This window comes from Chionomys nivalis, chromosome 4, assembly GCF_950005125.1.
Source record: "Chionomys nivalis chromosome 4, mChiNiv1.1, whole genome shotgun sequence".
Classification (NCBI taxonomy): domain Eukaryota; kingdom Metazoa; phylum Chordata; class Mammalia; order Rodentia; family Cricetidae; genus Chionomys; species Chionomys nivalis.
In genome coordinates, this window is record NC_080089.1 from 110162828 (window position 1) to 110177494 (window position 14667).

The following is a 14667-nucleotide window of genomic DNA, read 5'->3' on the forward strand; positions in this document are numbered from 1 at the left end:
TTCTGGGTGTCAAAGGCACTCAGGGAATAGGGTGTCAGGGTAGGTGGGTTCATGCTGCAGTGTTTGTTTTGTTTGTTTGGTTTTTTTTTTTTTTCTCACAGTCTGGAAATGTTCTCTATCATTTGTATATACCTTATGTGACATGATGCTGAGTGGGATACCTGACAAGGTAGACTTCTTTTGTCTCATACTCTGAGGGTGCAGTCCATACATGCTGACAAAGATTCAAGGCTCTTGCATCCCCAGTCAGCTAACTAGCTAGATCTCTTTCTCTTTCTCTCTCTCTCTCTCTCTCTCTCTCTCTCTCTCTCTCTCTCTCTCTCTCTCTGTCTCTCTCTCTTTCTTTCTGTGTCTCTCTTCTGTGTAATCCTGATTATCTTGTTACTTGATAAGTAGACCAGGCTGGCCTTGAACGCAGAGACCCTCCTGCCTCTGCCTCCCAAGATTAAAGGTGCAGGCCGCCAAACCCTGCTACTTTCTCCATTGTTTTCAGTCCTGGACCACAGGACCACAGCTCATTAAATGGTGCCACCTACGTTAAAGTCCTTCTCCCTCAGTTAACCCAGTCTAGAAAATCCCACATAGACATTCATGCCCAGAGATACATTTCCATAGTTATCTTAGGTCCTGTCAAGTTGGCAAGGTTAACCATCACAGTTCAGGGACGCTGACTGTTGCTCCTTCTCCTCAGAGAGGCCGTGTGGAGACCCACCATCCTTCCCACACACCATCCTCCAGGGTCGCACTGGCTTAGAGATGGGGGACGAGCTGCTGTATGTGTGTGCACCAGGCTCCGTCCCAGGCCGTCGAGAGACCGCCTTCACCTTGCTGTGTAACAGCTGTGGGGAGTGGTACGGACTGGTACAAGCCTGCGGGAAAGGTAAGCACCGCCTGCCTGCGTGGAGCCCACACAGGGCTTTCGAAGGTCGCCCCCCTTTCCACCCACAGACATTGAGAGCCTCTACATCTGGGAATATATGTGCCTAGCAACTCACAACTCCCTTCTTCATCTACCTGCTGGAAATGAATGGTTAACAATGCCCCACCCCTCTTCTCTAAGGAGAGACTTGACCCAGGTGTTAAAAAAGTCGTTTTTTTAAGTTTGTATTATATTACTTTATGTCTTATGGGTGCTTTGCCTGTCAACCCAGAGCTCGCCAATATAAACAGAGATAGTCTTGCTATCCAGCTTGAAAAACAAAAAAACAAACAAAAAAAAGTGTCTTGAAAAAAAAACAAAACAAATACAAAGAAAGAAAAAGAAAGAAAAGAAGAAAAAAATGTTCATTTACGTACCATAGGTTTTCTTATGGAATATTTATAGTTAATATGTTATAAATACTTTTCCCAGCCTGGGAGGTATATCTCATTCATAAAGCGTTTGTCCTGGAACTCGCTCTGTAGACCAGGCTGACCCCTAACTCAGAGATCCGCCTGCCTCTGCTGCCCAAGTGCTGGGATTAAAGGCATGTCAGGTTTGTTTTCCCTCCAGTTAAGGAATTATTTATTTATTTATTTATTTATTTATTTATTTATTTATTTAGTGTACAGTATTCTTAGTACTCTGCCTGCAAGCCAGAAGAGGGCACAGATCTCTTTACAGATGGTTGTGAGCCACCATGTGGTTGCTGGGAATTGAACTCAGGACCTTTGGAAGAGCAGGCGGTGTTCTTAACCACTGAGCCATCTCTCCAGCCCCCAGTTAAGGGATCAAAGGGCAGTAGTTTATATAGTCCTGGGTGTCAGACTCAGGGTTACGGAATGGGGCGCTAAGCAAGCAGTCTAAGTGAGCTACACCCTAACCCATAAACAGAGTTGTTAAAAATAAAGATTCTGTCCTAGTCTGCGGCTTAATCTTGTCACTCTTTTAATGCATGGGTTGTTATTTTGTTTTGTTTTGTTTTTATCCATTTACTAACCTTCCAGACCAGAGTGGGTACATTTAGGGTGGTTTAAACTAGCTGCAAACTCTGGGGACTATTACAAGCTTTTTGGTATTAGATAAAAAGATTAAAAAAAAAGTGAATTATATAAACTAAAATGAATTCCCATTACAAATACATTTTTTTTGTTAGCATAGCTTTTTAAATTCCCTGTGAAATTATTCCAGCAGCATCTCCAGCTGTTCTCTCCACTTGATTAGCAGTTTGTGGTAAGGAAAGCCGCATAGAAAGGCGGGTGCTGGAGAGCTCTGTGCCCACCCTCACCCAGACCAGCAGGGCACCGGGCACCGTTCTCCAGAGGCACTGAGGTCGCACCTTCCTGTAAGCCACACCCATCTACCAAATGGCTGGTTTACCGGCCCGAGGAGGATGGGAACTAAAAGCAGGTTTTGTGTGTTCTGGAAGGTGTTTATTTTCTCACTGTGATGAGGAGTCAAAGCTCTCAACTGATTCTGGCTGCTTCACTTGGCTGGTGGACAGACCTCCACAGTTCTCCTTACTCAGAAGAGCTAGCATTTAAATGCCTGTGTCCTAGTAAGAAGTGTGTGTGTGTGTGTGTGTGTTCAACAACATGGTCATAGTGGCACACACCTGTAATCTTGAGAGTGGGAAGGACAAGAAGAGAGGAAGCTGAAGGGCCATCCTTGACTGGATAGCAAGTTCAAGGCCAGCCTGGAATACATAAAAATACACCTGGAAAAGAAACAGAAAAGGACAGGGACTATTGTTCAACTGGTAGCGTGCTTTCCTAGCGCCGTCGGTGGTGACACACACCTGTGACACCTCAGAGCAGTTTGGAGGTAAAGGCAGGAGGATCTAAAGCTCAATGCTGTTCTCAGTTGCACAGTGAGTTCTAAGCCAGCCTGGGCAACATGAGATTTATTTATTTATTTTATTTTATTTTATTTTTTTGAGGATTGGAGAAGATTATTTTGGAAGGAAAGAAGGAAGGAAGGAAGGAGGGAGGGAGGGAGGGAAGGATGGGGAGGAGAGAAAAATTAGACAAGCTTAGGGACAGCCATTCTCCTGACACTACAGAAAACATAATTGGAACCTAAGGAACCTGGGAGGTGGGGATTTACCCGTTTGATAGGGTGTGAGCATTCCATATCAGAAGCCCTAGGTTTGGTCCCTGGCACCACACACAGTGTGCATGGTAGCACACACCTGTCACCCCAGCGCTTGGGAGGTGGAGGAAGGAGGCTCAAACTGTCAAGGTCACCTCTCCGCTACGCAGCAAGTTAGGGAGCAGTCTGGGATACAAGAGACAGTCTTCAAACAAGGACTAAACACACATGGAATGTGGGGTGGAAGGTTCTACTGGCCCTTTGGAGTCTCGGGGCTCACCATGGGGACGAGGACTAAAGGCTTTAGTGTCCAGGTTTCCTGCTTCTGCCTTTCCTGCCCATAGCCATTGTCTCCCACTCTGGTCACGCAGGACGTGTGGCCACTTTTGGAGCCAGGGGCAGAGGCCACGTACGGCTTCATCCCGAGGTCAGGTGACGGTAGCTGTACTGGAGCACACAAGCAAATGGAGAAGAGCGGTCGGGTCTGTGAGCCAAGAGAACCACAGAGGCGCATTAGGAGGCCAACAGAAGGTGCTTGCAATCGGGGTGGGAACTGTTCTCTTTGCACCAGTGGCCCAGAAAGAAAAATGGCCCGAAAGAAGAACCTAGGTTTGGCATAGTAAGAACCCGATAGAAACCAGACCCAGCATGGAAATCTGTGGCATCTGCTCAAGGAGCAGCACGCTGAGGTTTATGTAATTAGAGCAGCAAGCAGTTATAGTTAGATACTGAGCACAGGAAAGAGGCGTGCCAGACAGCGCTGCCAACCTGGGAGTGGAAATCAAGATGTGTGGATTTGGACAGGAGAATGGAAGACTGAATAGCTAGACCCAGACCAGGGCTCTAAAGCCAGAGCTATAAAACACCAGCGTGTGAGAGAGAGCACAGCAGGCTAGTTAGCTCAGCGGTCAGCGCTCGCAGGACCAGCAACACCTGACTAAGTCTAGGAGATAAATCGTTCCCATTCTTTCAGGACTCAGGAAAACAGAGGGGAGTGGCCTGTCTTCAGCCCTCCTCAAACCCTCCTACCATTTCAGTATCCTAAATAAATAATCTTTAAAATGACAAGAGTTAGGGCTGATGGGATGGTTCGGGGGTAAAAGCACTTGCCACCAAATCTGAAGACCTGAGTTTGAGCCCAAGAACATACATGATAGAAAGACAGAACGGACTTCTAACTATCTCCTGACCTCCACACATGTGCGCTCTCTCTCTCTCTCTCTCTCTCTCTCTCTCTCTCTCTCTCTCTCTCTTTCTCACACACACACACACACACACACACACACACAAATTAATTAATTAATGTTTTTTAAAACCAAGCAAGCAAAACCAGTCCTCACACCGCTTGGGCAGCCTGCTCTACCAGCCAGCTCCACCACGTGTCTCCCGTCTCCTCCATGAGAATCAGGGATTAAAAGGTGTCACCACACCTTTAATGCCAGAGCTCAGGAGAGAGGCAGGAGGATCTCTGTGAGTCCGAGGGCCTGGGGAGAGAACATTCCCTTGGTCCCCTTCCTCATTCCCTCTTAATCACTTCATGACTGCAGTACAGCCCTAGTTCACTCCCACTCAAAAAACCCCACTGCACAGAAGGGCCATTGACTCTCCTGAAGCCTGGGAAGCCAAGCACAACTCCTCAGCTTTCATTCCCCCGACTTCTGGAGCCATTAAACCCCTCTGAGTCCTTCTGTGCAGAACCATAGCTTCTTTACTTGTCACCGAAACACCAGCTTCCCGGCTTCTCCACTACCTCCTTGTCCTCTGCCTCATGGGCTTCTTGAGGTGCCCAGTGACTAGCAATTGGTTTGACTCAGCTCTATAGACACACTTAAGAAACTGCCCAATGACAGCACGTGACGTGAGCCAGTCTACCTAACCAGGGTGAGCGCTCATCCAAACCCATGTGCCCCCTCCTCAACGTACTTCCCCAAACAGCTGTTCTCCAATCTGAAGCAGTTCCCTAACCTAAAAAAGATGCTTTCTGGACAAAAAAAAAAAAAACATGAAAGTGAGTAAAATATTTGTTGAAGATGTGTGTGTGTGTGTGTGTGTGTGTGTGTGAGAGAGAGAGAGAGAGAGAGAGAGAGAGAGAGAGAGAGAGAGAGAGAGAGTTGCGTATCTGTGTATGTGTGTATTTATTTTGTTTAGGGGTTTTTGGATTTATTAAGTTATTATTTATTTTGTGTGGACAGATGTGCCATTGCACCTGTGGAGTTCAGAGGACAAACTGCAGGAGTGGGTTTTCTCCTTTTACTGTGTGGGACCCAGAAACCCCACACAGGTCCTTGGAGCTGGCACCTTTACCCCATGAAAAAGCTTGACTTCTCTGTATCATGTTGCCTAAGGGTTTTTTGTTTGTTTGTGTTTTGGGACACTATCCCCTGTTGCTCAAACTGAGCCTAGAACTCACTTGCAACTGGGGATGACCTTAAACTCCACGTCCTCTTGCCTGCACCTCCCACATTCCAAGGTTACGAATGTCTCGGTGTGCCTGGCTTTCTCTAGCCTTTCTTTTTAACGCCCCTAGTGTGATTAGCCATGGACACAAGACACATCACAGTTTGGCACTAAGAAAAGAGCTGTTACCAACCAAGTATCTGTTCCGTGCTATCGCTGTCCTGGGAATTGTGATGTTTTCTTCCTAAACCTTGGTTGACAGCTTCACTTACATATAACATATAATTTATAACATATAACAAACCTCCCACTTCAGATATAAAAGTATTTGACTTATCCCAGGCAGATACACCTGTGAACCCATTATCACAACCAAATACAGAACTCCAAGGTTGGAGAGGTGGCTCAGTGGTCATAGCACTGGCTGCTCTTCCAGAGGACCCAGGTTCTGTTCCCAGCACCTACTTGGAAGCTCACAACTGTCTGTAACTCTACATGAGGTGGGTTCTGGGAACTGAACTTAGGTCCTTTCCTGTCTCTTCCGGCACCAGGCATGCACGTGACGCACAGACATACATGCAGGCAAAACACCTATACACATGAAATAAAAATATTAAAAAATAAGAATATATCTGTGCATCACCCCAACTTTCCCCTGTGCCTTTCTACAAAAGGCGTTTTACACACTCTGCCTCATTTAGTCTTTGAAAGTATGGGTATGTTAGTGGCTAACTCCAATGTGCAGATGGGGAAACTGAGGTTCACAAGCTTCCTTGACTTGCCTATGTCACACAGACATGAAAACAATCACAGAGCTGGGACTTAAAGCAGGCCCGAGTCATTCCACTGTCATCCTGGGATCGTGGTGCCTCTGCCAGGAACCTCAACACTTCTAGCAAGCAAAGGCCAGGAGCTCGCTCCCAAACTCTTTTGCTTGTGCTCTCGCCTCGGAAGACATTCTTTTGGTTTCTAAAATCAACTTCAGTCTCTATTTTTCTCTGCCATTTGGGCTTCGTTTTCCTCATTGACTCAAACATGAGCCCAAAGCTGAATTTAGAATTCCCTCGTCAATATGACCATATTTGTGCAGCGGTTCATTGAGCCACTGGTTATTTCTGGCATGTCTGGGTGTCTTTTTATAAAAAGACTATTTTTAAAGACTATGTAGCCAGGACCAGAGGGCAAAGAAAACCAATATGTAGGTTTTCCAAAATGAGACAGGACAAGGGCCGACAGTGGTGGCATCAGGAGAACCCTGGAGCTCTGGGTTCCTTCTGGACATTGGCCCCTGACCACATCCCTGTGAGAACTACAGACATGCAAGTGTACAGAGGTGGCCACTCCAGCTGAGGATGGGGGTGAAGGAAAGAAGGGAGGGAAAGGTCAGAGATGTCAAGAACAGATCCCATAGGCTGAATAAGTCAGGGAATTGTTTATCTCGTTTTCTGTCTCTGAGGGGATGTAGGGGGGCGTATGTGTGTGTGTATGGGGACCAGAGGACTACTTGGGGTGTCATTCTTCTTGTGCTATTTACCTTTAGAAAAAAATGTTAATGTGTGTGTGTGTGTGTCTATGTTGTGCATGTCACTTGTGTGAATGCCTGGAGAAGCCAGAAATGGGGGGCGGGAGCCTCTAGAGCTGGAGCTAGATGTGGCTGTTAGCCTCCTGATACGGGTGCTAGATACCAAACATGGCTTCTCTAGAAGAGCAGCAAATGTTCTTAGGCACTGAGTCATCTTTACATTTTTATCTGTTTATTTGAAACTTGCCGTCTCACTGGCCTGGAATTCACCAAGCAGGCTAGTCTGGGTGGTCTGTCTTGGTCACTGTTCTGTGGCTGTGAAGAGACACTATGCCCGGCACCACTCTCATAAGAGAAAGCATGTGAATGGGACTGGTTCTCAGTTTCAGAGCTTTAGTCCACTGTCATCACAGTGGGGAGCGTGGTAGCAGCAGGCAGACGTGGTGCTAGATCCACAGACAACAGGAAGAGAGAGACTTAGGCTATTGAAGCCTCAAAGCCCACCCCTAGTGACACACTTCCTGCCACAAGGCCACGCCTCCTAATCCTTCTCAAGTAGTGACACTCCCTGAAGACTAAACATTCAGACATAGCCTATGGGGGTCATTCTTTTTTTTTTTTGGTTTTTCGAGACAGGGTTTCTCTGTGGTTTTGGAGCCTGCCCTGGAACTAGCTCTTGTAGACCAGGCTGGTCTCGAACTCACAGAGATCCGCCTGCCTCTGCCTCCCGAGTGCTGGGATTAAAGGGGTGCGCCACCACCGCCCGGCAATGGGGGCCATTCTTATTCAGACCACCACAGCACCTATCCCTACCTTTCCAGTGCAGAGGTTGGAGAATCAATGCTCCTACACAAGCTTCCCATCCCCTTCTGGGTTCTGGGGACTGAGTTCAGGCCCCTGTGCTAACAAGGCTCAAGTCGTCACCACAGTGTTATTGATTTAGATGGTTTTGCTAATCCCAGAGGGCAAGGGCAGGACCACTGCCATAGTTTTTAGTCAAATTTGAAGCAAAGGTTATTAAACACTGGCCAGGTCCTTGGATACTGGTCAGGTCCATTCCCAGGATTCCCAGAATATGTCACCAACTTACATTAGGCTGGGGCTTAGAAAGGCAAAACTCACAAGACTGTGTGCTTCCTGCCTTCATCCAATCAGAGGCAAGGATACAACCTGAGGTACTTCCTGCCTATGTGTGATCAAGCATACATCCTGTGATGTTAGAGCAACCAAGCTTGTTTACAGAAGAAAAACACAGGGTTTGCTGTCTTACATGAACAGCCCCCCGCATTCCAGGAAATTATTTGTCCTTGGAAAAGTGGGGCTCACAGGTTAGAGGCATTTTTGTTTTATAGACCTCTTAAGCATGGTAATATAAACTTAAAACATGGCTTTAGCTCTCACAACTTTTATTTTGAGACAAGAGTCCATGATGTTGCCTGGCTGGCCTGGAATCTGCTGTATTAGACCAGGCTGGGTTCAAACGGGGTGATTCTCCTGCCTCCGTCTCTTAAATATCTGGAATTGCAGGCAGGAGACTCTACCTGACTCAAGTATAGAGTTAATCATGAGACTCACATGCAATATAACTGTGCTATATAAAATTGTATAATATATTATTGTGAAGTTCATGGCAAATAGATTTTGTAATGGGGATGCTAGTGGCCATGCCCTGGCTCAGAGAAAGAATTGAACATCTCGGGGAGACAAAAGACCAAGCCTCAGAGAAAGGGAGAGTAAACACTTCATTCCTCAAGGATGGGAGAGGCGTGAGACTGAAGTCCACTAAATAGACTTGGGGATTTTATAGGACTCCTTCCCCTGTTGGTCCTGTTTAGATACCCACCCCATGGTTTCCTGGAACAAGAAGCCACCACCTCAGGAAGCTGCTCTCCCCTTCCTTGTCTATGCCCCGCCAACTCTCCTTCAGGTTCTTTTAGTTGCTATTGTACAACAAAACACAGCGTGGATGCCTCTGAGATATCAGGTGCTGATTCCTTAACTGTGTGGCATTACTCTCAATGCGTCCCTTAGCTTACTGTATGCTTTGTTCTTTTCTTTACATTTAGTTATTCTCTCTCTCTCTCTCTCTCTCTCTCTCTCTCTCTCTCTCTCCTCTCTCTCTCTCTCCTCTCTCTCTCTCTCTCTGTCTCTCTCTGTCTCTCTGTCTCTCTGTCTCTCTCTCTCTCTCTCTTGTCTGTGTGTATACACTTGCGCCACAGCACGTGTGGGGAACAGCTTCTACCATTTGGTTTCCTGGGATGGAACTCAGGTCATCAGGTTTGGCAGCAAACACCTTTATTGCCTGAGCCATCTCATCGTATACTTTAACTATACACAATAAACACACGGGGAGATGGCTCAGCAGTTAAGAACACTGGCTGCTCTTCCAGAAGATGCAGGTTTGATCCCCAGCACCCATATGAGATGAACGCTTACAATCATCTGTAACTCCAGTGCTTTTGTTTATTTCAAGACAGGGTTTCTCTGTGTAGCCTTGGTTGTCCTGGATCTCACTCTGTAGATCAGGCTGGCCTCAAACTCACAGAGATCTGCCTACATTTGCCTCCCAAGTGCTGGGGCTAAAGGCGTGCACCACCACTGCCCGACTGTAACTCCATTTCTAAGAGATAAACTCTTTTGACTTCCTTAGGCACTAGACACACACACACACACACACACGGTATGCAGACATATATGCAGGCAAAACAACCATATGAGCTGCCATGTGGATGCTGGGAATCGAACCTGGATTCTCTGAAAGCACAGTCAGTGCTCTTAAACTGTTAAACCCCTAAAACTAGTTTGTTTGTTTGTTTTTGTTTTTCAAGACAGGGTTTCTCTGTAGCTTTGGAGGCTGTCCTGCTAAAACTAGTTTTTAATTTAAAATTTTTATCGATTTGTTTTTCTTTTTGAAATAGATTTTTGTTGTAAAGTCCAAACTGGTCTCAAACTGCCAACCTTGTATCTCAGCCTCCTCAAATATTGGGATCGCTGGCATGTACCATCGTGCCTCAGTAAAACGGATTGATTTTTTTATTCTTTTTTTTGGGGGGGCAGGGTCTCACTCTGTAGCATAGTCTTGACTCAAAAGCAGTGATTCTCCCACCTCAGCCTCTCACATGCTGGGATTACAGGCATGAGCCACTATGTCCAGTTTTAAACTTGATTTTTTTATTTAGAGAAAAAAAAAGCCAGGTTGTGGCACACCCCTTTAATCCCAGCACTTGGGATTGTGAGTTCAAGGCCAAGACAACCAGGGCTACACAGAGAAACCCTGTCTCAGGAAACAAACAAAAAGACACAGGCCAAACCTCTCATTTACTCCTGACTTCTGTATTCTGTTTCCTAAAGTAGCAGTCAAATATAAATGCCTAGCGTCTGACCTGGTTTTTTGCCAGGAAAACCACGATCTCTCTTTTTCGGGCCTTGCTTGTGTTAATTGCAGGCTCCAGGCTGTGTCATTCCAGGCTCCTTGGAGAGTGCCATGTAAGGAAGACCTAGGAGGCTGGGCGTGAAGTCAGCTTTCAGTAAGAACATGGGCGAGCTGAGAGAAGTCGCACCTGAATAGCAAAGGGCTGGCTTTCTGCATCTCTGGGGCAAACGCACTTTCTGGTAGAGTTCAGTCAACAGCAGACTTTGCTGTCTGCTGTTAAAAAAAATGCCTGGGATACTCTTCCATGAGGAAGCTGTTTGTAAACACTTGATGGTCCTTGTCCTCATTTGAGATTTTGGGAAAATAGACACAGATTTGGGGGAAATAGCCAGGACTTTATGGGACCTGGGAATCTGGGGACAGGAAGGTCCTGGCTAGGACACTGGGAGACCATCCAGGGTTATTTAGCCATAGGGAGCTAAAGGCAGATATGCATGTATATACACACAACACACACACACATGAGCTGAGAGTGACTTTAAGTATCTCATGGACACTGTCCATTTCCTAGCCCAAGTGGGTGACCTTCCCCATCCTCAGCACTTCAGACACCATACACAAGGCCAGTGTCTCCTACTCCGGGCAGTGGGACTGAGACCGTGGCTCATCTCTTGTCCCTGCTGAAGATGCTACTTCACTTTGCAACATCCTTAAGGCGAGACGCAGGATAAATCACATAGGAGGAATTGAGCTGTGGTTTTCCCAGTGCTGGAAATCACAGGCTCTGTCCATCTGGCTCACTGGCTTCAGACCCAATAGAGCTTTACAAAAGCTGTCTTCTCACCGGGTGTGGTGGCTGCGTGACTGTGATCCCAGAGCTAGGGAGGCAGAGGCAGGTGGCTCTCTGAGTTCAAGGCCTGCCTGATCTAGATGATGAGTTCCAGGCCAGCCAGAGCTACATAGTAAAACCCATCTCAAAACACGAAATCATCAACAACAAAACTACCATGGCTGAAGAGATCTGAGGCCAGAAGGGTGAACTTAATCATACTGTTTAGCTAAATTGCCATGGTGCCAAGATGCCTTTTAACTATTTATGATGATAACCATATAGACAAATACTGCTCACAGCCTTTAGAAAAGAGTGTGTATGTGTGTTGTGTGTGTGTTGTGTGTGTGTGTACATATACCACAGTACAAGGGTGGAAGTCAGAGGACAACTGTGGCCGTCAGCTCATTCCTTTCACCATGTGGAGAGAGAACTCAAATCACCAGACAGCAAGCGTCTTACTTGCTGAACCATCTCACCAGCGCCCCCCCTCCACTTTTAATTAAAAGCAAATTGGACACTGCCTAGAATAACTTGTAGGGCTGAGAGGAATGCCAAGCTTCTGTGCAGTAAGATTTGATGCTGGTGAAAAATCTCCTCTCTTCCTCTTTATGATGAAGCCGCCAGCAGTGGTCTGCCGGGGTGTTCTGTTAAACTGGGGGAGGGGGGTTCAGGCATCAAGGAGGAGCTGGGCTCTTGGCCTCGTGTGTGTGTGTGTGTGTGTGTGTGTGTGTGTGTGTGTGTGTACCCAACAATGGCGTCTTTTCAGAGGACTTGGTACAAGCCGTCCGTTCCTCATCAGTTGGCAGTGGGCCAGTATCCCCCTTGCGTTTGGCGGGCTGAGCTTCTGGAAATAGGTCTTTGGTTCTGAGTGGTTATGAAGCCGCTTTGGAGAGCAGTTTGGGGTGTGAGCTACTTCAGATTTTCTCCTTCCTCATGCCAGAACAATTTACTCTTTCATTCATTCAAAGATGCCTCTATGAGGCAGACTTGAGGACTAATATCTGTAATCCCAGCAATTTAGGAGATTATGAGTTTTAGGACAGCATGGGCAACACAGCAAGACACTGTCGATAGATAGATAGATAGATAGATAGATAGATAGATAGATAGATAGATAGACAGATAGATATTTTTTAAAATACTCGCAATAGGTCTTCTTATTCTATCCTAAAAATTCAATACCTGGATTCCCTCCTGCAAGCAATCCATTGCCATGTCTTAGCTTTTCTGCATAGTAAACCACCCTCTCCCCAAAACCTGGCTCAATCAATTATCGGGGAACTGGAGAGATGGCTCAGTGGTTAAGAGCAACGGCTGCTGTTCCAGAGGACCTGAGTTCAGTTCCCAGCACCCACGTGGCAGTTCCATGTTGGGTTTCATGGCAGCAATGGCACTAAAGATACTTCGGCCATGTTATAAGAATGAATGATTGGCAGGTACCCAAAGATAGCACTGCTTGGAGGAGTGCATGGGGTAAGGCGAAGAGGAAGAACCCCAAAATGCTGGATAGACAGCATAAAGGAAGACTATGGAACCTTGGGTATGACAGTAACACAAACATCTAGCGCTGTCCAGGATAGGAACAACTGGAGAACACCATAAACGGCCTGCCCATGCATGCTTAAGCATTGCTAGGACATGAATGAATGAATGATGTGGTGGTTCACAACCATCTATAACTCCAGTTTTAGGGGTTCCAATGCCCTCTTATGGCTTCTGTGAGCAGTACACACATGGTGCACGCATGCGCGCGCGCGCGCACACACACACACACACACACACACGCAAAACACCCATATAATATATATAATATACATAATAAAAAATTTAATAAGAAACAATAATCATTTAGAACCATGTGAAGTGTCTAGTAATTTTACAATCTAAGCACTGAAGATGTGGAGGTAAGAGGCTCTGGGGAGAAGTTTAAGACCATGCTCAGCTACTTGCTGGGATGAATACATAATGCCCTGGGGAGGCAGAGACAGATGAACCTCTGAGTTCAAGGTCAACCCAGTCTACTGCATTTCAGTCAGGGCTACATGGAGAGAGCCCAGCTTTTAGAAAAAAACAAAAAGACAAAAGGGAAGAGCGGGGAGCACATCCATGAGCAATGTTTCCGTCAAGGCCAGTCAGTGAACTCAGGCAAACCTAACCTCTTTATTCCTGAGGTCCAAGACGTCACGGAGGCCTTTGTAAATCTCCTCCTGAATCCAGAACAACTGGTCAGTTTCACATAAATTTTAGAGAAAAGTTTTGTCGTCTATCTTGTGTGTTTTGTCTTAAAGTACAGTTTGTAAACAAAACCCCGCTGTTTATTTAGCATGATGAGTAAGACCTCACATATAAAAGCTTGTGAACCTCAACGTGACAGATTTCAAGACAGGCAGTTGGCCTTCCCTCAAGTTCACTAAGTGTTGGAGTTGGGTCAAAGCAGACCTGGAACGATGACAAGGAGCAAGCTCGGGTTCTGGTCCTTTACTCTGAGACAGGTTCATTTTCCTACTGAGACACAAGACCAGCAGGCCGGTGAGCCTTGGACATCCTTTGTGTTTCTCCTTGGAGGAGCACTGGGATGTCACAGGCTTACGACACCCACTGGGCTTTATGTGGGTTCTGGGGATTTGAACTCATGTCCTTATGCTTACATGACAAGCGCATTTGCCCACGGAACCATCTCCCCAGCTCCTTTCCCCTTGTTTTGTTTTGAGACAGTCTCTCACTGTACCTTTAGTTCTGTTTTTGGCTAATCTAGCTGGACAGCAAATTTTGGGGGATTGTCCTGTCCCTAACCTCCAGCACTTGGGTTAGACACATGTGTTCCTGACCTCTTTTTAAATTTTATTCATTCAATATTTTTACATTTTATTGATTTACAATGTGTGTGTGCACGTGCACGCACATGTGTACACGTGTGTTTGAGACAGAGTCCCATATATCCCAGACTGACCTCAAACTCCTTATGTAGCTGAGGATGGCTTTGACTTTCTGATCCTCCTGCCTCCACTCCTCGAGAGCTGGGATAACAGGTAGGCATGGTCACATTTGGTTTATGTGGTGCTAGGGATCAAACCCAGGACTTGTGCCCTGTACTGGTCACTGTAGTTGGCTTGATACAACTTTGAGTCACCGGGGAAGAGCGAATTGCCTTGAGCAGGTTGGCCTATGGGCATGTGTGGGTCACTGTCTAGACTGATGGATATTTAGGAGGGCCCAGCCCATTGTGGACCTGAGCTGTATATGAAAGTTAGCTGAACTCAGGAGACAGAGGCAGGTACATTCGGGTTGGAAGCAAACCCATCTACATGGTGAGTCCCAGGTCAGCCAGGGTTTCTGAGAGGGAGAGGGAGGGAGAAGTTAGCTGAGCACAGCCCGAAGAGCGTACTGGGAAGCAGTGTTCTTCCACGGTTCTGCTTCAGTTCCTGCCCTGATTTCCTTCAAGGAAGGAGTGTGACTCAGAGTCTAAGCTGACCAAATTCCATTTAGTCGTGGTATTTATCACAGGTATAGAAAACCAACTAGACTGTGCATGC

At 46.5% G+C, this 14667-nt stretch overlaps 1 protein-coding gene across 1 annotated transcript in view; it reads left to right on the top strand.

The window, feature by feature from the left end:
- The window catches only part of Susd5 (sushi domain containing 5), a 43673-nt gene that overhangs the window by 24406 nt on the left and 4600 nt on the right, over positions 1–14667 (top strand). Inside the window, exon 4 of the mRNA XM_057767701.1 lies at positions 692–880. Coding sequence (XP_057623684.1) covers positions 692–880 — 189 coding nt within the window. The remainder of the gene's footprint in view (positions 1–691; positions 881–14667) is intronic.